The sequence below is a fragment of the Chlorocebus sabaeus genome, chromosome 17 (assembly GCF_047675955.1).
Source record: "Chlorocebus sabaeus isolate Y175 chromosome 17, mChlSab1.0.hap1, whole genome shotgun sequence".
Lineage (NCBI taxonomy): Eukaryota > Metazoa > Chordata > Mammalia > Primates > Cercopithecidae > Chlorocebus > Chlorocebus sabaeus.
The window spans coordinates 18,135,056-18,160,388 of record NC_132920.1 but is presented as its reverse complement, the minus strand read 5'-3'; the positions used below and the strand labels follow the sequence as shown (position 1 = coordinate 18,160,388).

The following is a 25,333-nucleotide window of genomic DNA, read 5'->3' as shown; positions in this document are numbered from 1 at the left end:
GGGGCGCCGAGGAAGGGGGCGGGAACTGAGGCGGGGCGGAAAAGAGGCGGGGCGCGGGAAAGAGGCGGGGCGCGGGCGGAGGCGGGGCGCGGGAAAGAGGCGGGGCAGGGCGGAGGCGGGGCGCGGGCGGAGGCGGGGCGCGGGCGGGGCGCCGAGAGGTGGCGGAGGCGGGCGCGGACCTGGACTGGCTCATGAGGACGTCGGCGGTGGCGGAGGCAAAGGCTGGCAACGTGCTGTGAGCGAGGTAGGCTCCCTAGGGGGCGGAGGGGGCGGGTGAGAAACCGAACGATTTGCTAGGAGTGTATGCGCCTGTGCTAGGGCTCCCAGGAATTCTTACAAGCGTAGACAGCCCAGCAATCAGGCCTGTGAAGTGGGGTTCAGGGCTGAAGTGGAAACTGGGAAGAACGAGATTGGACGATAAATGTCCTGAATCCAAGGTCCAGTATTTAAAGTGTGTCCAAAGCATTGGTGTGTTTTAATTATTTATTTTTTTTCTTTTTTCTTTTACAGACAGGGTCTCCCTCTGTCGCCCAGGCTAGTGTGCAGTGGCACAATCATAGCTCACTGTAACCTGAAACTCCTGGGCTCAAGTGATCCTCCCGCCCCAGCCTCCTCAGTAACTGGGACTACAGGCTCGCTGCACCACGCTTGGCTAATTTTTCAAATTTTTTTGTGTGTGTGGAAACGGACTCTTGGTTTTTGCCCCAGCCTGGTGTATTAATGATTTTTAGAAAAAGAGAAATACTGCCAACTAATGAGTGATTCCCTGGAGATGTGGGAAACTGGGGTGCTGTAAACATTCTGTCTTGTTCTGTGGTGGGTTACACAGGTGTATGCATATGTAAAAAATTCACCGAGTCATACTCTTTTAAGATTTGTGCACCTTAGGGAAGTTTCTCTTCAATTTTATGAAATTTAAAAACAAAACTGTAGCAGATGCTTTTGAAAAGGTGAGAATGGAGACCAGAACAACTTGAGGACTTGTATGACCAAAGGAGCACATCTACACTTTCTGTTTGTGGGCAGGAATTATTGTGAAATTTCCCTTCCTTAATTCTTGTAATGTGCACTTTTTTTTTATTATAGCAATAAACTTTATTTCTCTAGAAATGGTATGTACAAGTGGAGTCCGTGCTGAGAAATTGTTAGAACAGCTAAGACGTTGAGCCCAGGAGTTTGAGACCAGCCTGGGTAACATAGCAAGACCCTGTCTCTACAAAATATTTAAAAATTAGCCAGGCATGGTGGTGCACCCTTGTAGTCCCAGGTACTCAGGAGGTTGAAGTGGGAGGATTCCTTGAGCCCCAGTGTTGGAGATGGAAGTGTCATAATACCACTGCACTCCAGCCTGGGGGATAGAGGGAAACCCTGTCTCAAAAACAAACAGCTAAGACGTGATTAAATTATGTGCATGATTTTGTTAGACAGTTCAAGTTTGTGTGAAAGCAATAGAGTTGTGCTACTCCAGCTGCTGTGGCACTATGATAAAGATTATGCTTCTCTTTTAAGTAGAGAACTGCTTTATGAAGCCTTGAATTTAGGTTCCAGAGTTTCTGAAAGAAAATGAAGATGAGAAAACTGTAACATTATTTTGCTTTTCTGTACCCAATATAAATCAGAAATTTTCCACTGACTTCTCAGAAAACTCTTTTGAGAGTCACCTCCTGATACCACCAGGGTCTTGCAGAAGCCATTTGTCAACAAGTGTTTGATAAGAAGTGAATTCATGTTCCCAAGTAATGAGAGAAATGCCTCCTCCCTATATCCTAAGCATACTGAGGCCAAATTTAGCAACAAAAGGGGAAATTTTCCTGAAATATATGCTTTTATGCAATGTTTGCTATTTCACAGATTAATCATCAAATTAGACCCACCAATAATAGCATGCTAGTATAATCCAAACTAGTTTCACTGATAATTTAAAGGGAATGTTAGAATGATGGTGTTATATTGTCCTTAATATTGCAAAGTTGACATTGAAAGAACAGGCATTTTCCTCATATATTCAGGTAGATCTGCAGTTATGGTCTGTCAGCTAAAGAATGAGAAGTTCTTAATTTAGAAAGGAGATCTCTTTCTCATGAATGGTTTCAGACTGTAGAGTGGCCATTCTGACAGGCTGAGAAGTGTAGCCTCAGGCCAGAAGCCAGAAACTGACACTTCCAGGGAGGGGCAAAGGGAACAGGAATTTATGCTGAGGAAGGTGGCCAAATATACATATTCAGTAAGCTGTAGGATGACTCATGAATATTTATGAAAGGAGGAAAGTACCCATGTGTAATTGAGCTTCATGGGTACCATGCACAAAAAATGGCAGTGTTACCACGATCACAGGATGGATGGAGTTTTTGGCCCTCTTACATCAAAAGGTGAAGTAGAGGACAGAAAAACCCTTACTGTGCATTCTCAGTAGACTGGCCAAAACCATTCTGTGGTCTGTGATTTCTTATCAGGCACAAAAGGAGGGGCAGCATCAGGGGGTTGGTTGATATCAGTAGTAGAATCTTCTGAAAGGGCTGGTTTCCCTTAAGCCCTTAGGGAACAAAGCCTAACTGTGGTTAGCAGGAGAGGAGGTATAGAGTTGTATCTGACACTCTATCTACTCTTGGCCCAGAACTCAGTTTTCAAGGTTACTCTGGGGTCCCGTTAGCCAAGAAAGTGTGTAGTGAGCCGAGATCGCACTGCTGCACTCCAGGCTGGGCAACAAGAGTGAAACTCCATCTCAAAAAAAAAAAAAAAAAGAAAGGAAAGGAAAGAAACTGTGCCTTCAGTCAGTTGAGAGACTTTGAATTTTATTGTTAGTTTACATTGTACATGTCTTTTATCAGTTTCCTTAGTGTGCATTTCCCATGCAAAAAAATAAGCTGCAGAAAATTACTTGAAAATACAAATGTGTGGAGTAGAGATAGGATATTAAACTATGGTTCAATATCTACTTTAGTCTGTTTTTGCTGCCTCCTGAAAGTAACAGGAATTTTTTTTTTTTAAGGCATAAAGTACTAGGATAGCCAGGACAGGAGAGAAAAAATTAATAAAATTTTGGAAAGGCAAACGGACAAGTGGGAAAGGATTTTGCAACTTCAAGGAAGCTGAATTCTAAACCAGCAATGAGGAAAGCCATTGAGCAGCCCAGTTTGCATTACAGAATCCCCAAATGCTCAGGATTAGCAGCACCAGGTGCCTCCATGAAGTGTGAGAGTATGGTTGAAACAAGAAGGATTGCTTGAAATGCTGGTTCAGAACAGGCCAAATTCCCAGATCCCTTTCTCAACTTCTTGCAACCGAGTGTGTGCATCTCACCACACTTTGGGGGTTTATTCTCTGGAAAGGGTAAAACAGAGTGTCTAGACTGAGAAGATACAATACCCAGTTGAGCATGGGAACATACAGAAAACATGAGGATTAATTGAGTACAGCAAACTGGATGCTGGGACCCTCGCCTACTTCGCTTCTTCTTTTCTTATATGAGTATATAACAGTGACTCCAACAACAGAATCCTTAAGACAGGAATTGGGAGATCCATCTGTGGAAAGTCTGACTAGCACAAAGACATTAAAGACGTTAGCCAGGCATGGGGTTGTGCACCTGCAGTCCCAGCTCCTTTGGAGGCTGAGGCAGGAGGATCCCTTGAGCCCAGAAGTTTGAAGCTGTATTGTGCCACTGCACTACAGCCTGGGTGACAGAGTGAGGCCCTACCTCTAAAAAATAAATAAATAAATACATCTAGGTTTCCAAATGAAATACACTCACATCACCCTACAATGTAAGCCCCACCCACATTCTTTGCCTTTATTCATTTTAGTACCTATTCTATTTTTTTTTTTAAGACAAGATCTTGATCTATAGCCCAGGCTGGCGTGCAGTGGCACCATCATAGCTCACTGCAGCCTCGAACTCCTAGGCTCGAGCCATCCTCCTGCCTCAGCCTCCTGAGTAGCTAAGATTACAGGCATACACCACCATGCCTGGCCAATTTTAAAACTGTTTTTGTAGAGATGGGAGTCTCACTATGTTGCCCAAGCTAGTCTGAAACTCCAGGCCTCAAGCCGTCATCCTGCCTTGGTCGCCCAAAGCACTGGCTGATTGATAGCAAAAAAAAAAAAAGAAGAAGAAGAAGAAGTAGTTTTAAAAATGAGAATTAAGGTAAATCTTTGAGAAAATAGTGCGAAAAGATGAAGATACAGAAAAATAGAAAAAATGAGAAATTTACCGTACCACATCAGAAGATTCTAGAGACAAATAATAGGGGTCCCAGAAGGAGAAATAAAAAAAGCAGAGGGATGGCCAGGCTCAGTGGCCCACGCCTGGAATCCCAGCGCTTTGGGAAGCCAAGGCTGGTGAATTACATGAGGCCGGGAGTTCAAGACCAGCCTGGCCAACGTGGTGAACTCTCTTCTCTACTAAAAACACAAAAATTAGCTGGACCTGGTAGTGCACGCCTGTAATCCCAGCTACTCAGGAGGCTGAGGTGGGCGTGATTTTTCACTGTTTAGTGAAAACCTTTAGGGTGCCAACACCCTATGGCCCCCACACTTCTAACCAAGAATTTGATACCCAGCAGAACTATACATCAAGGATGAGAAATAGTCTAACCATGTTTTATACGTGCAAAATGGAAAAACAATATTTTTCTTCCTTGCGCTTTTTCAAAAAGCTCTGGAGGTTGGGCTTCACCAATATAAAGGTGGTCACTAAAAAACAACACCAACAAAAAAGAGGAAGATATGAAATAAAGCTGGAGATTTAGACAAGAAGGAAATCTCCAGAATGATGATGAAGAGAGATCCCAAAAAGCTAGGAATAGAGAATAATCCGGGCAGATTCCAGGAGAGAATTCTCCAAGATGATACTGATAGTATAGCTGATGACTGGAGAGACTGAGAGCGTATTGATAGGAAATTGGGACAATTGGCAGAATTTAGAGTTGATTAGGAGTAAGTACGATCGTGCCTACGTGATGAAGCCTACATAAAAACCCAAGAGGATGGGGTTTGGAGAGCCTCCTAATAGCTGAACAGGTGAAGGTACCTGCAGCTAACCTATCTCTTCATCCGAATCCTCTGCAGTATCCTTTATAATAAATGTGCAAAGATAACTAAGTATTTCTCTGAGTTTTGTGAGTTGCTGTAGCAAATTAAGCGAACCCAAAGTGGAGGGTGTGGGAACCCCAACTTGAAGCCGATCAAGACCTGGACTTGCGACTGGTGTCTAAGTGAGGAGGGAAGTCGTAGGGATTGAACTCCCAACATACAGATCTGACACTATCTCCAGGTAGGTAATGTCAGAATTAAATCAGAAGATACCCAACTGGTGTCCAATATGTGGTGTGCTGGGGGGAAGAACCTTCACATTTGGTCGCAGAAATCTGGATGATTGGGGCATGAGAGAGAGGAAACACTTGTATTAAGATATAACTCAGTTTATTTAACTATCTCTTGTAATGTGTATTAAGGGGTTTGCCTCTACCACCAGGCGCACTGAAAATAATTTTTTGTATCACTTTTTATTGGATGCTGAACTGGCTAGGTGCAGTGACTCACACTTGTAATCCCAGTGCTTTGCGAGGCCAAGACAGAAGGATCCCTTGAGCCCAGGAGTTCTTTGTTGTCTGGACAACAAAATGAGAACCATCTCTATAAAAAAAAATATATATATATATACACACACACACACACACACACATATATATATACACACAAAAGTTAGCCAGGTGTGTTGGTGTGTACCTGAAGTCCCAGCTACTTGGGAGGTTGAGGTTGGAGGATCGCTTGAACTCAGGAGGTTGAGGCTTTCAGTAAGCCAAGGTCTCCAGCCCAGGTAACAGAGCAAGACCCTATCTCTAAAAAAAAAAGAAAGAAAGAAAGATTAGCCGGGCGTGATGGTACACACCTGCAGTCCCAGCTACTTGGGAGGCTGAGGCAGCAGATTTGCTTGAACCTGGGATGCAGAGGTTGCAGTGAGCCAAGATCACACCAGTGTACCCCAGGCTGGGAGGCAGAGGTGGCAGTGAGCCAAGATCACACCACTGTACCCCAGGCTGGGAGACACAGCGAGACTCTGTCTCAAAAGTAAAAACAGAAAAAAAGAAAGAAATATTTTTTTAAAAGTCATACTGCTAAGAATAATAGGTTTTCATTTAGCTCATCAATAGAATTCCAATGACCTTAAATGACAACATTGCAAATATTTTCCACTTAGGCAGGGAAGACATATGCTTGTAAGACAAAGGTGTCTATGAAACTATGGATGGTTCAAGAACTTCACTTGACATCGAAGAGTACTCCAATACTGAGGTACAGAAAAACCAAGTACTAACTCTGGAAGAATGGCAAGACAAGTGGGTGAACGGTAAAACTGCTTTTCATCTGGAACAAGGACATCAGTAAGAAATATTGAGTATATAATAGAGAAATGTTCTATCAGAAACTGACTTTGAGATAGAAATAATCATATAAGTACACATTATTTGACTAATTTTTCAGATGCACATTTAATTCTTCACATTTTTGTGTCTCCTGAATCACAGTGCATCTATGGCATGATGTAGTTTAATTGGCAGTGTCTTTTCTTCCCACAGTGTGTAAATAATGGTGTGACTTACGAATGATGACATCTTAGATTTTTAAAATATGTTCTTTGATCCCTGCAGCATCTGTGTATTAGTCATGAATATTTATACCTGCAACAGGTACTCAGGCAATGTTTATGCTTACAGTTCTTTATACTGAAAACCAGCAGTGTCTGACTTTGCTTTCCAATAGGATGTGTTCAGATGCTGAAGAATTATCTCTACGGTGGGAGAAGAGAAGTTGCAAGAAATTAAAAAGTGAGCTAGGATGTTGTGCAATGTAGTAGTAGTCTTCATAGCAGAAATAAATCATGGGACCAGTGCTGAGTAAAGTGGTCATTATAGACATTGCTTGTTCTGGGCAGCCACGCCCATCTCCCCAGGAGATGACGTCATCATCATCATCATCCCAGAAACATTGGCTTATTTCTGTCGTGTGGATGACCTTAGAAGAGCCACATCTCCACAGAGGAAATTACAAGAAACTACAAGAGTTACACTTCTCAGGTTTACTTCTGAGACTTGAGTCCATGTCTAGAGAACTTATCATGAAATGAATGTTGAAAAATCCATGGCTCCAGAGGCTCCTTCACCCCCAAAATAGTATATATTTAGAGAATTAATAAAGAATTCTCAAAAAATACCCAAGAAAAAAATTATTTTAAATTACTAATCAGGAGAGCCCTGGGTGTAAGTCAGATTTACCACTGACTGAGTGGGTGTCTGAGCAAGTTACCTGTTTCTTCATATGTAAGCTGGAGAGTATAATAATCAATAGCATCTGCTTATTAAGGTTGTTGGGAATATTAAGTGAGATAATGAATGAAAAGTATTCACCCATGATACAATTGTCCTGAAAACTTTTTTTTTTTTTTCCTCCTCAGGCTGTTAAAGAAGCATTTAGATACTTTTCTCAAAGGCAAGAGTGGACTGAGGGTATTTTTTCCTCTTTGTGGAAAAGCGGTTGAGATGAAATGGTATGAGCAGATAAACATTAACAGAATTATCTTGTCTTAATGATGAATTCTTTGGGTGATTTAACAGAATGTGAGTTTAGAAACTCCATTTTCAGGAAATACACAGGAATTCCTTATGTTTCTGTTAGTGATGGGTATATAATTGGAAATAATATTCTCAAGCAGTAAGAAACAACAGAAACAGGTATGAAGTCTTTCTGGATTGAGTTTCGAAATCAAAAAATCAGTTTGGAGCCAATGTGGGGAGAAAAAACAGCCTTCCCTCTTACATTTCCTGGATCCTTGTATGTGGTTCAGTTTTTGTAGGTGGTTTAGGAATTTAGCTAAGTTAATTTTTAGATATTTGAAATGGTGGTGGACAGAGAAATTCAAAATGAATTACAGCTTTTTGGCAGGACAATGTTCATAGTCCACAGTTCAGTTCAACCTTCCCCTCCCACCAGGGAACACAGGAGTTTCTGTTATCGTGAACGGTTGTTATAAAACCTGTGATTAAGAAGGTATTTCTTGTGAGTAATTCTCTACAAAGAGAATTCACTTTCACAAGCCACTTTTACTGTGAGTTACCCTAAAGTCACCTCGACATCGTTCTCTACAGAACTCTGTTGTAATGATAATATATAGTCACAATCATACCTGCCAAGATATGCATTTATTTATAAGCTTGAATGTTGAGAACTTTGATCATTGAGCAGGAAAGAAAAAAGAATGTATGAAAAGGTTAGTAAATGTGCCAGGTGTGGTGGTTCCTGCCTGTAATCCCAGCGCTTTGGGAGGCCAAGGCAGAAGGATCTCTTGAGCCCAGGAATTTGAGACCAGTCTGGGCAACATAGTGAGACCCTGCCTCAAAAAACAAATTAAAACTAAAAGATTAATAAATGTAAAATATAATAATTTAAAAATGGTCTATTCTGAATATAAATATCGGTGACTAACAGAGTATGCATGCATTTTTTGGGAGTTGATTTTCAAGTAGAGATGATAGAATTTTTGCAGCCAGCACACACTCAACTGTAGCTGAGAGCCTTTGTTAGAGGGCTGCTATGACTTTAAGATTCAAGTGTGGTCTTCAATTCATGTGAAATTGAGAATATTTAAACTATATTATTACACCTGTATTTTAACCAATTCATTGAGCCAAAAGAGATGGTTACTTTCAAAACTACCCTCAAAAAAAGATTAACTCTATAAACAGATTGTCATGCAATGTCATCATAAATGGTAACAATGTAACAGGTTCTGAGGCAACATTAGGAAAATAGTATGAAATAGCCAATTAAATGTGATTGTTGAATATTTGGGGTCTAAAGCCATTTTAAAAAAATTACAAAAAATATCAGAACTTGTCAGGTGCAGTGGCTCACACCTTTAATCCCAGCACTTGGGAGGCCAAGGTGGGCAGATCACTTGAGGTCAGGAGTTCGAGACCAGCCTGGCCAACATGGTGAAAACCAGTCTCTACTAAAAATACCAAAATTAGCCAAGCGTGGCGGCGCATGCTTGTAATCCCAACTACCTGAGAAGCTGAAGCAGGTGAATTGCTTAAACCCAGGAGGCAGGGGTTGCAGTGAGCCCATGCACTCCAGCCTAGGTGACAGAGCGAGACTCCATCTCCAAAAGTATGTGTATATATGTGTATATATACGTAAATACAGTTTTTTATATATATATATATTAGAACTGAGCTACTGTAATTACATGTAAGAAGTTATGGTAGTAGATGATTTTTCATTTATGTAACTGATCTATGTATTGAGGTCTATACGGACATCAGATGTGAATAGAAAAACTGATCATGAGCTAAGGCCAAAAAGCATTAAAACAAAATGTTTAAGATACTTAGGTTTTGGTTTTGAGTTTTTTGAGACAGTCCCACTCTGTCAGCTAGGGTGGAGTGCAGTGGCATAATTATAGCTCACTGCAACCTTGAACTCCTGGGTTCAAGAGATTCTCCCTCCCAACATGCTGGATAACAGGCATAAGCCACCACACTTGGTCTTATTTTGTTTTTGTTACAGGTTGTAGTAGGCTATGCTTCATTTTTCCACCTTTTGAATAAGAAATAAAAACACATGCAGCCAATTTGAATAACATTTTTGTTTACATTTTGTAACTTTAAAATGTATGGAGAATTTTAAAACTCCCTGTATGTTTACAAATATCCTAGGAAATACGAAAGATGAAAGACAATTTATTAATGTTTCATTTTACAACTCAACAGTTCATGCTCTGCCCACAATGAAAGTATGTACTCTTTTGTAGATAAAAGGTACAGTCAGTCCTGCTATACTTGTTTCAAAACTGAATTCTAACTCAATTGATATATTTGGGAACAATTTGAACATGAAATAAATTTCACATTTGCTTGTGTGTGATTTCATCTGTAAGAAGCCTTAGGTAAAAGCAGAAAACTGCACCCAGTTGAACTAAGCCATGGATGAATAGATGGAATGCACAAACATCCCTCAGCTACCTCAGTAAGCTGAGGTCTTTTTCACAGTAAAGTCCCCTATTGTAGTATTTATCTATTTCTCAACCGTTTAATATATAGAAAACTGTTGTTATTAGGTTCCTGTTTTTGTTTTTCAGTGTGGCACTGACAAAGATTTTAAATGCTGTGCCCTCACTTTCCCCACCAGCCTGGCGATTTTTATTGCGTGATTTAGCATAGTGCAGTGATTGTAGGAAGGCACATGTTATATTATAGCAGAACTATGTTTTTATTTCACTTGACATAAAATCATAATTGTCCTAGGTATTTGTGCCACCGGTACTGTTTTCTCTTGAGTCCAAGATCCTGAGACTGAATTCTGTTAATTATAAAACTTACCAGGACTGTAATCCCAGCACTTTGGGAGGCAGATCACTTGAGGTCAGGAGTTTGAGACCAGCCTGGCCAACGTGGTGAAACCCTGTCTCTACTAAAAATACAAAAATTAGCCGGGTGTGGTGGGGCACACCTGTAATCCCAGCTACTCTGGAGGCTGAGGCAGGAGAATTGCTTGAACCCAGTAGGTGGAGGTTGCAGCGAGCTGATAAATTGTGTCAGTGTACTCCAGCCTGGCTGACAGAGTGAGATTCTGTCTCAAAAGAAAAAAAAAAAAAGTTAGCTGGGCATGGTGGCAGGCACCTGTAATCCCAGCTACTCAGGAAGCTGAGGCAGGAGAATCACTTGAACCCGGAAGGTGGAGGTTGCAGTGAGCTGAGATTGCATCATTGCACTCCATCCAGCCTGGGTGACAGCGTGAGACTCCGTTTCAAAAAATGAATAAATAAATAAATAAATAAACAAACAGATAAAATTACCAGGAAAATGCTATTGTATATAATAAAATATACAAATTTTGGATAGTGTTTATTTTAAGCAAATGGAAACTACAAGATTAGTATACAAATGAGTGCTAATGTTCTAGACCTGTTCACTTCAGTACAGTAGCTACTAGCCACATGTGGCTATTTAAATGTAAACTAAATAAAATTTAACATTCAGTTCCTCAATCACGAGGAGCCAACGTGGTTAATGGCTATTTTATTGGACGGCACAGATACAGACATTGTCATCATTGCAGAAAATTTTAATGGGCAGTACTGATTTAGAGAAATTGAAAAGCATTTCCTCTAGTCAAATCAATTAGTATTAAATCAGTATTTTAAGTTACATATCTATAATTTCATTCCAACTGTTCCATACATTAAAAAAAAGATATATATAATTTTCCAAATGTTTACTGTTTCCTGAGGTCATATAAGTCAGTTTTTCAGAATTTTTATAAGGTTTGAAAATAATATAGATCTGCTTTCCTGCATGTTCTTTGAAACCCTGTGAACCTGAATTCATATAAATTCCTTTAAATTAAATAAAATATATGCTTAATCCAATATAACCCTCTATTTAGTCATTTGAAAACATAATTTAAGTGTAAATGTATGATTTTATGCAGGTTTGCAAACCGGGGACACAGTGTAGTTGGTGTGGAAATCAGTGAACTTGGGATACGAGAATTTTTTACAGAGCAGAATCTTTCTTACACAGAAGAACCAATCACCGAAATTCCTGGAGCCAAAGTATTTAAGGTTTGTTTTGGTTTGGGTAAATAATTGTATCCATATCCCCACAAAAGTTTTTCTCAGCATGAGTATTATGAGGATACCATATATGTGTCCAGTGGTTCCTATTTAGCACACAGATTCATCCTAGACATTATATAGTATCAGGAGCAAGGGCTTAAAAATGTAGGTGATAGCTACCTAAACAAATATAGACATATGTATGGAAAAGCTGAGGTCAAAGCCTTTCTGTACTCAAGTTTTTACATTTGTTTTATTTTTATTAACATACATTTTCTGAGAGCCCATCATGTTCCAGACCCCGCCTAAGACATTGAAGAGATAAAGATAACACCCCCCCCCCCCCCCGCCCACCCCAACCCTCCCCGCCAAAGAATCTCTTAGTTTAGGAGAGAAGAGAAACAGGGACAAAGCTATTTGTAATGCGTGGAGCTAAGTGTAAAGACATAGGGTATTAAGGAAAGAGATGGGAGTTACCCCTGCCCAGCCTGGCGGTGCTTCCTGAAGCAGGGTGACAGATAGAGCTGGAATCAGGCAGGGCCTGGGTCCATGGCCTTGGACACCTGGGGATGATACTACTTCCGTCACCCAAGGGGCCTCATAGGAAGTGATTTGAAGGGAAGTAGCCTCCTGGCAGAGAGACCAGACAGGAGGCTGTGGCCGTGGTCCAGGAAAGACATCACAAATCCCTGAGCGAGGAGAGTGATGGGGCATAGCGAGTAGATGGGATGGATTAAAGCAACATTTACGATAGACCCACAGGATTCTGTGACCGAATGAGGACCAAAGGAGCGATGAGTTCACGTTTCCGGCTCAGATAACTGGCTGGATGGTCAATAGTAAATGAGAAGGGCAGAAAGAACGAATCTTTTTCTAGAGATGATGAGTTTAAGGGACCTGTGGAGTGGCAAAGGTTTTATGTCTGAAGCATGGAGTGGGGTTTGGGCTGAAAATGATAGGTTTGGGAGTGGTCTTTATGCTATGAGCAGAATGATCCACTGTAAATAAACAAACACTACCCAAGTGAGAACAAGCAGAGGGAATCCGTTTGGCAGAGACTCAAAGGCAGGCAGAGGAGTGAGAAGGCTTTACAGTGGACAAAAGTAAAACTCCCAGCATGTCCCAATGGGAGGCTGTTGGCACAGGGAAGCTGGAGGTGGGCAACTAGGAATGGAGCATCCTATGAAATTGGTTTGGAGAGCATGTTTGCCTTTCTCTGGCTGGTCCTAAAATGGAAGAAGTGTGATGGTAAAAATTAGGGAAGCTGGCAGTCATTGACCAAGTCACTGCAGAGGTTGTGAAGCAGCTACCTTGTCTGGGGTAAATACCCCAGGTTTGTCATCTTGTGCTAGGAAAATTTAGGACACAGACACACACGAGGAGTTTAGGAGTGGAGGTTTAATAGGCAAAAAAAAAAAAAAAAAAAAAAAAAAGAGAAAGAGAAAAGAAAACAACTTTCTCTCTAGTGAGAGAGAGGGGACTCCTGAGCGGAAAAAACCTGCCAGGTGTGCAACCACCAGATTTTATAGTGCAGCCTGCGGAGTCAGTGTCTGATTTACATAGGGCTCACAGATTGGTTCAATCAAGTGTGATGTTTACATAAAGTGCTGGGAAGACTGGTCTCCCCGCCCTAATCTTATTATGCAAATGAACTCTTCCCTTGGCTGGCACCATGTTGTCTGCTTCTTACTGTACAGGTGGCTGGCAGAGAAGGGAAGATAGAGCCACCATTTTGAACATGATTGGCACAAACTGCCAGCATCTATGTCTGCAGCTCGATTTTAAAGGCTGCTCTTTGTTAGAAAGAAAAATGATTTGAGGCTGCTTTTCATTAAGAGGAAAACCTTCCGTACCCTCACTATCTGCCTAAGTAATTTCTTCTTAACTCCTGAATCAGTTGTGGGGTCAGAGTTGTATTGTCCTATAGGATCTATCGTCCATCTGTATACTCAGTGTCTCACAAAGTACTCTTTTCTAAATATTGAAATTAATTGCTCAGCTGGGCGTGGTGACTCATGCCTATAATCCCAGCACTTTGGGTGGCCAAGGTGGGTGGATCTCTTGAGGTCAGGAGTTCAAGACCAGCATGGCCAACATGGCGAAACCCCATCTCTACTAAAAATACAAAAATTAGCTGGCTGTGGTGATGTGTGCCTATAATCCCAGCTACTCAGGAAACTGAGGCAGGAGAACCACTTGAACCTGGGAGGTGGAGGTTGCAGTGAGCCAAGATCACACCACTGTATTCTAGCCTGGGCAATAGAGTAAGACTCTGTCTCAAAAAAAAAAAAAAAAAAAAAAAAAAAAAAAAAAAAAAAAAATTCTTGCTCAGATCAGTAGGAAACTCAATGGTATTTTTTATTTCACATCTTCCTCCCACCCTATTCTCAAAGCATTAGAGAATCCAAGGAGTTTACTCAGTCCAAAGAGGGCTAGTCCTGCTTCCAGGCCCCTCTTGGAGCAGCAGTTCCCCGTCCAGGCTGCACATTTGAAATCATCTTTGGATCTTATAAAAATTCCCAATCCAAAGGTCTTACCCCAGGCCAGTTATGTCAGAATCTCTAGGGGTGGGGCTCTGGCATCAGTACTGTTTAAAGCTCCCCTTGATTCCAATCTGCAGGCAAAATTGAGATCCAGCTGTTCTCCTGCCTCCAGGCCTACTCGTCTCTGGGCTGACCCAGTGATCCCAGGCTGGTTGTCAAAGACCCTTCCTCCTCTACTTGTAAACCTGTGTGGGGACCTCATTTCAGAATAAAATCTAGCAGTCTTGTGCGCTGACACACCTTTCCTACACTGCTCTTCGTCCCAGCTCCCAGGATCCTAAAGTCTATGTTATATTGCCCCCTCTTGGAGTGCGCCCCCAGACCACACCCTAGAATGTCACCCTTTCAAAAGTCACCTCTTTTTTGTTTTGTTCTCTTGATTTTTGTTGTTGTTGTTGATTTCTTAGGATTATTTTGCTCCAAGTGTTCGTTTTTGAGACAGGGTCTTACTCTGTCACACAGGCTGGAGTGCAGTGGCACAATCACAGCTCACTGCAGCCTTGACCTCCCAGGCTCAAGTGACCCTCCCATCTCAGCCTCCCAGGTAGCTGGAACTACAGGCATGTGCCACCACACCCATCTAATTTTTTCTGTAGAGTTGGAGTTTTGCCATGTTGCCCAGGCTGGTCTCATACTCCTGGGCTCAAGCGATCTGCCTGCTTCAGCCTCCCAAAGTGCTGGAATTACAGGTGTAAGCTACCACACCTGGCCAAAAGTCACCTTTTGTTTGGTCTCCCTGATGCTCCCAGGCAAGCCCCTGCTCTGCCTCTTATGTTCACATAGTTCGCAGGCACAGAACCATAACAGAGCAGGCCGTTCTAGATTGTAATGTTTCTCTGTGCCCACGCTTCTCTGCTCTAGTCTGTCCTCACTGTGGTCAGAGACTGTGTCTCATTCAAATCTACTGTCTTGAACCCAGGATAGGTGTCTTGTCCACTAGGCGCTCAGCAAATAAATGCTCATTGGCTGAATGAATGAGCAAAAATGGAAGAATCAGCACAATTGCACATTTCCGGAATAACTTAAAATACCTGACTTTTCAGTACCACCCTGCCTGGTAATTGGTTGACCTGCAGATTTATCTTTAGCAGAGTACAAATATCACTCTGCTCAAGGAAACATTGCTAGAATTTTATAGCAAACTCTGAAGTGAATAACAGCCAACTGATCTTCAAGGTTGTCCTCTGTGATATGCCTCTGAGTTGGCCCAAAAGAACCTCACACAGGTTTTAAAAGAAAAAAATAAGGTGCCAATAAAGTGCAGTAAAATTATTTACTTTAATTATGTTTTATTAACACATTCTTTCCCTAGAACTTTTGCTTTGCTTGGCCCTCTTTTCTTGACTATTCAAGTAAGTACTAAGTAAAACAAAAAATTTTGTTTTCATTATTTCATTACAGAGTTCTTCGGGGAACATTTCATTGTACTGTTGCAGCATTTTTGATTTTCCCAGGTAGGTTGAATACTACATCTGCACTTTAAAAAACTTGAATGCTTGCCAAGCAGTGCAGGCATGGGAGTGGAGGTCTCTTCATCACTCTCCTCCGCTTGTGTAACATCCACAAAGCATTTTTTGTTTTTGTTTTTGTTTTTGTTTTCTTGAGACAGAGTCTCGCTCTGTCGCCCAGGCTGGAGTGCAGTGGCCGGATCTCAGCTCACTGCAAGCTCTACCTGCCGGGTTCACGCCATTCTCCTGCCTCAGCCTCCCGAGTAGCTGGGACTACAGGCGCCCGCCACCTCACCCAGCTAGTTTTTTGTATTTTTTAGTAGAGACGGGGTTTCACCGTGTTAGCCAGGATGGTCTCGATCTCCTGACCTCGTGATCTGCCCATCTCGGCCTTCCAAAGTGCTGGGATTACAGGCTTGAGCCACGGCGCCCGGCCCACAAAGCATTTTTTTGAATGTCTGTTCTGCAGGTATTTTTGTTACATTCTTGTCTGCACACTTTAATGTGTTTTGTCTTTGGTTAGCTCCCAAACTATGGGAAACTGAGGCAGCTAGGGAAAAAGAAAGGTGAGTAAGACTGTGTCTTCTACCTTGCAGCTGGGCCTGTAATAGAAATGAATTTCAAGTGGCCGAGGGAGATAAGAGCTCATTTCCTGAAAGTCCCTGATACCTGAGCCAGAGGCTGAGAGCAGAGTTGTTGCACACCGTCCTTTGTTCTTTCTTCATGTCCCCAAATCATAATAGAGTGGGGAGGCTGCTGCCACAGGCCCCTAAAACCGTGAGGGGATGGACAGCTCTCCACACTCAGGTCCACACATCCTTATGGACTCTATGAGGAAATGCGGACGTGAGATCCTAGTAATCTTGATGATGTTTGAAGTACCAGCATGCACCATGGGGGGCGCTGTTCATCTTCTTAAAGATTTGATTTTTCTCCCATAAAATGTTTTTTCTCTTTCTGGTAGGACAAATATTGGCAAATTTGACATGATTTGGGATAGAGGAGCATTAGTTGCCGTTAATCCAGGTGATCGCAAACGGTAAGTAATTTTTCTCTTTTTGTTTAGCCTTCTTAATTTTTTAGTATTCTATACTTTTTCTGGGTTCTAGAAAATCAGCTACACTTTTATGAGTTTGAAATAGCTTATTATATTTGGAATTTATAAAAACCTAAATCTAATACCAGCTTTGTCTAAAAAAGTATAGGATTTGGCTACAGAGACCTGGGTATAAGGCTATAAGACTTGTGGCTGTATCACTTTCAAGCTGTGTGGCCTTGGTCCAAGTATGCAACTTCTCTAAGCTTTGGTTTACTCCTGCAAAATGGGAATATTTCTGTAATACTAACACAATCATCACCACCTCCACTAATATTGCCAAGTAATACTTATTAGTCACTTGCCTATGCCGGGTATTGTTCAAAACACTTTATGTGGGCTGGGTGTGGTGGATCACACATGTAATCCCAGCACTGTGGGAGGCCAAGGCAGGAGAATTACTTGAAACCAGGAGTTTGAGACCAGTCTGGGCAACAAAGCAAGACACCACCTCTGCAAAAAATTTTTAAAATTAGCTGACTATGGTGGTATGTGCTTGTAGTCCCAGCTACTTGGGAGGCTGAGGCAGGAGAATTGTTTGAACCCAGGAGGCAGAGGTTGCAGTGAGCCAAGATTGTGCTATTGCCCTCCTGCCTAGGTGACAGAGCAAGACGCCATCCCAAAAAAATAAATAACTATATAAAAACAAGTTAGGCTCCACATCAGTGAAATAAGATTTTTATTTTAAAAAATTGTTTCATCAGTAAGGCTTACTGCCAAACCTAACCTTTTTAAATTAGACCATGCCACATCTTAATTTTCATGCTCCTGTTTCCCCCTCTTTGTCACTGTTCCTCCTTTATCTCTTTTCTAGAACTCCTGTCCTCCTTGCATGCCTAAAAGTCGTGATTCCCCAAGGGACCACCATCCTCAGCCTTTTGCTCTCACCCAAAAATTGCCAATATTTGTCCTACCAGAAAGAAAAAAAAAAAAAAAAAAAAAAAAAAAACCATTTTATGAGAGAAAAGTAAAATCTTTTTTCTTTCTTTCTTTCTTTCTTTTTTTTTTTGAGACGGAGTTTCACTCCTGTTGCCCAGGCTGGAGTGCAATGGCACTATCTCGACTCACCTCAACCTCCGCCTCCCGGGTTCAAGCGAATCTCCTGCCTCAGTTTCCCAAGTAGCTGGGATTATAGGCATGCTCCACCACACCTGGCTAATTTTTTTGTATTTTTAGTAGAGACGGTTTTTAGTAGAGTAGGTTTCTCCATGTGGGTCAGGCTGGTCTCGAATTCCCAACCCCAGCTGATCCACCCGCCTTGGCCACCCAAAGTGCTGGGATTACAGACGTAAGCCACCACGCCTGGCTGAAAAATCAAATCTTTAAAGATCAATTCTGTTACTTTCATTCAGCTATTCAACAAATATTTACTAAGTTCCTGCGATGCTCTAAATATATACTATGCCAGAAGCAGGGGAAATAACTGAACAGATTATACATGGCATTTGCTCTGACAATCTTTACATTTCCAGCTCTGTTCTTTCTCCCAAACATCCACATCACATGTCCAGTGTCTGCTTTGCATTTCCCGTGTGACATCAGTGTCCTTTAACAACTCAAAATATCACTGAGACCTCTGTCTCCATAAGACACATTTGTGTATGAAACCTGATCTGCTAATGTCTAAATTTGTAGGTGTTTCCCACTCCCTAAAGATGTTCATCCACTCCTTAGAGGTTAGTCCTTCTACAGGCTCTGGTTGGCATGGTAAAATCAACCAAGCAGTGGGAAGCAAACTGAAAGTCACCAAGTGCAGACCAAGAGTAGACACAGCACTTTGGGAGGCTGAGGTGGGCAGATCACCTGAGGTCAGTTATTTCCCCAGTGTCTGGCATAGTATATATTTAGCTCCTAGTAAGAGCTTAATAAATGTTTTTTAAATAAATGAGTAGAGGAACTAGGGTTTGAGCTTGGGCATCTCATAGAGTCCATACTCCTAATCTCCACACTTGCCTCCCCAACTTCTCACAGACCTCTGGACACAGATCATAGTCTAGCCAGGCTCTGTAGAAACTGGAGCGCCAAGAGCGCAGGCTCCTTCCTCAGTGTGGGGAAGAGTGTCCATCTTTGTCCTTGACCTGTCTCTCGTGGCCTCTCTACCTCCCTGCATGCATCTCCTGTCCTCTCCTTATCCCTCAGCTTCCTCCATTTTTATTCCCACATAACTGATTTGCCTTCAGCCCTCAGCCTCCTTGCTCCAATCACCATACAACAGAAAAGCTCCAACTTTCAGTAGGACCACAGCTAATTAGCAAGTCCTCTTCGGTCTCTTAATTCAATTTCCAAGTCAGTCATCTGATTGGTCAACTCATCGTCTGTCCCTGGTCCAGCCCCGGCTTCTGCCCAGTCCATCGATGGGTCCTGTTAGCATCAGCTTCCCGCTCTGAGCCAATCAGACCTGGCTGTCAAAGGACAGTTCCATTGCACTCATGGTTTACGCCACACTTGCAGAGCTTTCATTTTATGCCACCTTTTTTTACCTGCTTGTTATTCTAATTTCTCTCTAATTAATAGAGGAAAAGAATTGTGTTTTCTCTTACATAAGGCCCCTGGAGGGGTCCCAGTCACCCAGGATATTTGTTAAATTGTAGCATCCCAGGCCCCATGGCAAACTGACTGCATTGGTCTGTGGGGATGGAGCTTGGGCATCTTTTCTTTCAACAAGCACCCCAGTGATTTTGACACCCAGCCTGGTCTAGAAACCACTGCCCTCAAGCACACAGGCATCCAAGCAGGCCCTCGAGTACTTCTTCAGGCCAGGAGCCTCTACCCAACCTTATGTGATGTCTTCTGCTCTGATCAGCTCTGAAAGCAGGCCTCGATTTGATTCCCATTTGGACCAATTCCCAGCTTAGGCAGGGGTCATACTTTGCTAAACCCACTTCTCACTGTTAAAATGAGAATCAACCTCTTGTGATTATTAGGAGAATTTAAACTCAGTAATATCAGCGAAAGTAACTTCTGGCTTCCTTCCCTGCCTTTTGTCCCTCCAGCCTTTGCCTGTGTAGAGAAATGTAACAAATACCTTCTTGTGTTCTTTTAGCTATGCAGATACAATGTTATCCCTCCTGGGAAAGAAGTTTCAATATCTCCTGTGTGTTTTTTCTTATGATCCAACTAAACATCCAGGTAAAGTTGTTGGGTTTTTTTTTTTTTTCTTTTACTAGTTGCTTAGTTTCTTGATATAAATTCTCTGACATGGAAAAGCATTATTTTCTCCTAATTTATCTCACAGGAAGCATACTGCGTATATACATGGAGGTAATTCCAGTTTTGGCTGATGGGAACTATAAGAATTTTTTCTTTTCCTATATTGTCCATGATTTTCCTGTATTCCTTTCCCATTTTGTTTACCATTCACAACTCAGACTGGAGAAAGGGGGGGAAGTGGATGATCCTGATATACAAGAGAAATCTCATGAGCCCTATTGGGAGGAAGGAGGAATGTGGTTGGATATTGCATATCCATATCACCCAAGTGGTAGTGATGTGTTGGACGGATGCCTTCACATACACAAGCCCGGGGTGAGAAGTGAATGTGGGGATGTAGGAGTTGTGCAGGAAAAGCTATAAATTATTGTCCTTTTTTAATTTCTGAAGTTTTAAAACCTATCTATTGCATTCTTTTATTTGTTTTGAATCTGTTGGGGGTATATTTTCTCCTGGATTCATTTTAATGCATTCGAACATTGAAACTTAACCTTTGTCATGGCTGGACTTGTAAAGGGAGAAATACATAGACTTTTAATTTGTAAGAGTCACCTTTTTGATTTTCAACTGAGCTTTTTTACGTGCTTGTTTTTTAAGTATTTACATATGTTAGAATTTTGTTTTTTGTTTTGTTGTGTTTTTTGTTTTTGAGACACAGTCTCACTCTGTGGCCCAGGTTGGAGTGCAGTGGTTTGATCTCGGCTCACTGCAACGTCTGCCTTCCGGGTTCAAGCGATTCTCCTGCCTCAGCCTCCCAAGTAGCTGGGATTACAGTGTGTGCCATCACGCCCAGCTAATTTTTGTATTTTTAATAGAGACAGGATTTCACCATGTTGGCCAGGCTGGTCTCGAACTCCTGACCTCAGGTGATCTGCCCTCCTCGGTACAGGCGTCAACCACTGTGCCCAGCTAGTATTTTGTTTCTGCTTGAATAAATTGAGGTCTTAAAAAACTCATTAAAAGATGAGACCTGGTGTCCCTAATTAAATCAGAGACAATCAAATGGAAATAGAAATTAATAGAGGCAGAAGTTAGCTCTGCTAATCTGTTTTAAATTCCATTCATGAATAGGAGCCCTAACAAAGAACCTTTGGGAAGAAAATACAGCAGGCCCTGTCTGGAGGTGGATGGCTGAGGTTACTGCTCTTAGAAGGGGGCGGAAGCTCAGCTTCCTTATAGTGTATATCCTGCAGTAGAGCGGGAGGGGTGTATAAAATGTGGATAAGTGCAGGAGTTGGTAGAAAATCAGTATACTAGAAGATGGTTGAAGCCCCAAAGGAATCTGCTGACGGACTCCACTCTGATTTCAATGAGCCTAAGTCCCTTGACTGGCTTAGCTGTCTCATCGAAGCTAAAGATGGATATGATGGGTATGTAACATTGCCATCCTCTCAGTAAGCCAGTGTATGTATTCAGTATGATTTGCAAAAGAAGAATGAGAAGAACATGCCACATCATCACCTATTTGGATAACGAAGTGGTATATAGAACAAGTACACCTAGGTCATTGGAAATAAACTGAGAATTTATTTCTCTTTTACCTAGGTCCACCATTTTATGTTCCACATGCTGAAATTGAAAGGTTGTTTGGTAAGTTTGTGGACTTATGCTGTAACTTTTTAAATAAAGTCAAGTTAACTCTTTTAGGCTGGACATGGTGACTCATGCCTGTATTTCCAGCACTTTGGGAGGCCAAGGTGGGCAGATCACCTGAGGCCAGGAGTTCGAGACCAGCCTGGCCAACATGGCGAAACCCCGTCTCTACAAAAATACAAAAATTAGGCCAGTGTGGTGGCATATGCTTGTAGTCCCAACTATTTGAGAGGCTGAGGCATGAGAATTGCTTGAACCTGGGAGGCAGAGATTGTAGTGAGCCAAGATTGTGCCACTGTGCTCCAGCCTAGGTAACAGTGAGACTCCATCTAAAAAAAAACAAACAAACACCAAAAAAATCTGTTGTGAACTATTAGTATATTAGTATCTACAGTATGTCTATAAAATTTAAAAGATAAAGATCATTTTATTTAAAATTGTTTTATCTTAGAAAAGGAACTAATCTCTAAATATGCTCTGTATATATGCTGTATGCTTTATGTTAAAGGCATTTGAACTTTTCTAGAGAGATGGTATATTTTTATTTATTTATTTATTTATTTTTGAGATAGGATCTTGCTCTGTCACCCAGGCTGGAGTGCAGAAGTGCAATCACAGCTCACTGCAGCCTCGACCTCCCTGGGCACAAGTGATCCTCCCACCTCAGCCTCCCAAGTATCTGGGACCAGAGGCATGCACCACAATGCTTAGCTAATTTTTGTAATGTTTTGTAGAGATGAGGTTTCACCACATTGCCCAGGTTGGTCTCGAACTCCTGGGCTCAGGCGATCCTCTTGTCTTGGTCTCCCGCTGTACTAGGATTAGAGGCATGAGCCGCCATGCCCAGTGGTGTATTTATTTTTCTCTTGGGAGTTAAAAGTGATAATAACAATTCAGAGTTCAGGAAATTTGCCCTTAGCATTCCTTTGTTTTGATTAAAAAGAAGAGAAAAACCTTTAGTATACACTGTTTTTAAAATAATTTCAAGGTTTTGTTTGTTTTGAGATGGAGTTTTGCTCTTGTTGCCTAGGCTAGAGTGCAATCTCAGCTCACTGCAACCTCCATCGCCCAGGTTCAAGCGATTCTTCTGCCTCAGCCTCTCAAGTAGCTGGGATGTGCCACCATACCCGGCTCATGTTGTATTTTTATTAGATATAGGGTTTCACCATCTTGGCCAGACTGGTCATGAACTCCTGACTTCAAGTGATCCACCCACCTCGGCCCCCCAAAGTGTTGATATTACAGGTGTGAGCTGCCACACCCAGCCAATTTTAAGTATTTTTAAAAGAATCCCTGATGTCATTCTTCATAGTATTTTAACGTGTTACTCTTTCTTGTTTCAGGTAAAATATGCAATATACATTGTCTAGAGAAGGTTGATGCTTTTGAAGAACGACATAAAAGTTGGGGAATTGACTATCTTTTGGAAAAGTTGTATCTACTTACAGAAAAGTAAATGAGACATAGATAAAATAAAATCACATTGACATGTTTTTGAGGAATTGAAAATTCTGCTAACACCTGAAAATGTAACAGATTAATTTTTAAAATTGTTTATAAATCGTATGATAGATCTTTACTAAAAACAGCTTTTTAGTAAAGCTGCTTACTTTTTCTAAAAAAGTTTTAGAACAAAAAGATGTAACTAAACTTTTAAAGTAGCTCCTTAGGAGAGGAGATTATGATGTGAAAGATTATACCTGTGTGTCGTGCCGATTGCAAGATACTTTACCAATCAGCATGTGTTACCTGTACAATTAAAAAAAAATTTAAATGCAATGCATATTAAATATAATACACACAGAAAAACTGGCATTTATTTTAGTTTATTTTATTTTTTGAGATGGAGTCTCATTCTTGTTGCCCAAGCTGGAGTGCAATGACACAATCTCAGCTCACTGCAACTTCCACCTCACAGGTTCAAGTGATTCTCCTGCCTCAGCCTCTCAGGTAGCTGGGATTACAGGTGTGCACCACCACACCCAGCTAATTTTTTGTATTTTTAGTAGAGACGGGGTTTCACCATGCTGGTCAGGCTGGTCTTAAACTCCTGATCTCAGGTGATCCGCCCACATTGGCCTCCCAAAGTGCTGGGATTACAGGCGTGAGCCACTGTACCCGGCCTGACATTCTTTATGAAATTTAGAATTGTCGAAGAAATATAACACTTCAGTAGGGTTCAAGGTGGTCCTAAAAGTTATATAAAAGATTAGTTTTTACTATAAACCTTTTTTTTTAAAGTCTTTTACTCAGATCCTAGCATCCCTTTTCACGTGGTTTCTCCATATATAACAGAATCAAGAAACAAATTTTAATTAATCTGTAATGGAATCAAGAAACAAACTTTAATTAAATAATCTATATGGAATAAACATTCCCAAATTCTAAGAGTAAATTTTTCTTTGAGTTTTCTCTTAGTTTGGCAGTTGTTGTTTTTTATAATTTAACCTGTTTACATCATCAGGTCTTATAAAGTATAATGTACTTAGAGCTGGATTCATGGCTGTTTATTATGAAAGTTTAGATTTTTCAGTTTTTCATTAACGATCACATTTTGTTATATCGGACAGTCCTGTATAGATAGCTGTGTACTACCCAACAACTAAATGGTTTAGATTGTTCAGCTCATGTTAATAGGATAGTTGTGCATTATAAAAAATGAGTTACGTGTGTGTGTGCACACATGCGTGTGTGCTGGCTTAAAGGTTGTTAATGGGGGGGGTTTAGGGTCCCCTTTAACATTGGTGAAAGCTATGGTATTCTCCCCAGAGATATGTCTTGTCAACCTCTCTAGTTCTGTTTGACCTGCATGTACAAACTTCTACCCTAGAAGCTCTCTGCCATTGATGTATTCTAATAGATTTGTAAGGCTATGAATTTGAAGCACCTCCTTGTCCACAATGATTCTTGCGTCTCTGAGACATGCTCCCAGTCTATCGTGTGGGCTTCAGAAGCCATGACTCCCCAACTCTGCCTGCATCACCAGTTGAATGGAAAACTCACCCAAGCTGGACCAACACAATTCTCTCCAGAGACTTTTGATTTTGCTTTTTTGTAGAGACAGGGTCTCACTTTGTTGTCCAGGCTGATGTGGAACTTGATGTGAGGCCTCAAGCAGTGCTCCTGTCTCAGCCACCCAAAGTGCTAGGATTACAGGTGTGAGCCATTGTGCTGGCCCTCTTCATAGACTTTTTTGGACTTGGGAATAGAAAGGCCACCCTGTCTCTACTAAAAATACAAAAAATTAGCCAGGTGTGGTGGCACGCACGTGTACTCCCAGCTACTCGGTAGGCTGAGGCAGGAGAATCACTTGAACCTGGGAGGTGGGGGTTGCAGTGAGCTGAGATCACGTCACGGCACTCCAGCCTGCGCAACAGAGCGAAACTCCATCTCAAAAAAACAGAAAAGAAAGGCAAGTTGACTGCCGAATGGGGAATCTGTAACATGTACGCCTGGGGGCTGTGGGGTAGCCACATTCCACCACATGGATCTGAGAAACAGAATGCTGATCTGCGGAAAGAGATGAGAACCAAAGAGAGGCCACCTGTGTTCTGGGTCCATTTTCATCCTTCCTGAAGCCCAGCTGCCCAGGGTGGGGAAGAACACCCTGTGTCCATGGGATAGAGTCCTCTCCTCTTGCACTTGTGCTCAAAGAATCTTCAATAATACAAATGAGATATCCTTACGTAGTTGATCTTTTATGTAATATGTGTCTTCATTGGGGAATATTGACGTCTCAAAGTCTCAAGATGGAAGATATACCACTTATAATTTATTTTAGAGCAATTGAATTGTTTTTAGGATTTTCCAAAAATGGTTCTTGTTTCAT

The 25,333-nt window shown here is 41.6% G+C and overlaps 1 protein-coding gene across 3 annotated transcripts; it reads left to right on the top strand.

Annotated features, from left to right (window-relative positions):
- Nucleotides 1-115: 115 nt before the first annotated feature.
- On the top strand, nucleotides 116-25,189 carry TPMT (thiopurine S-methyltransferase). 3 transcript variants are annotated; one of them, XM_073005682.1, is made up of 10 exons: nucleotides 172-244; nucleotides 511-5,272; nucleotides 6,200-6,383; nucleotides 7,454-7,546; nucleotides 11,488-11,620; nucleotides 15,559-15,611; nucleotides 16,570-16,644; nucleotides 19,745-19,830; nucleotides 21,457-21,501; nucleotides 22,848-25,189. In XM_073005682.1, the coding sequence occupies exons 3-10, from the start codon at nucleotides 6,244-6,246 to the stop codon at nucleotides 22,958-22,960; spliced, it is 738 nt and encodes a 245-aa protein (XP_072861783.1). In that variant the 5' UTR covers nucleotides 172-244; nucleotides 511-5,272; nucleotides 6,200-6,243; the 3' UTR covers nucleotides 22,961-25,189. The 3 variants fall into 3 exon arrangements, with proteins under 3 accessions (XP_007971786.1, XP_072861783.1, XP_007971787.1); XM_007973595.3 differs by lacking the exon at nucleotides 511-5,272 and having other exon boundaries at nucleotides 116-244; XM_007973596.3 differs by lacking the exons at nucleotides 172-244; nucleotides 511-5,272 and having other exon boundaries at nucleotides 6,217-6,349.
- Nucleotides 25,190-25,333: the final 144 nt, after the last annotated feature.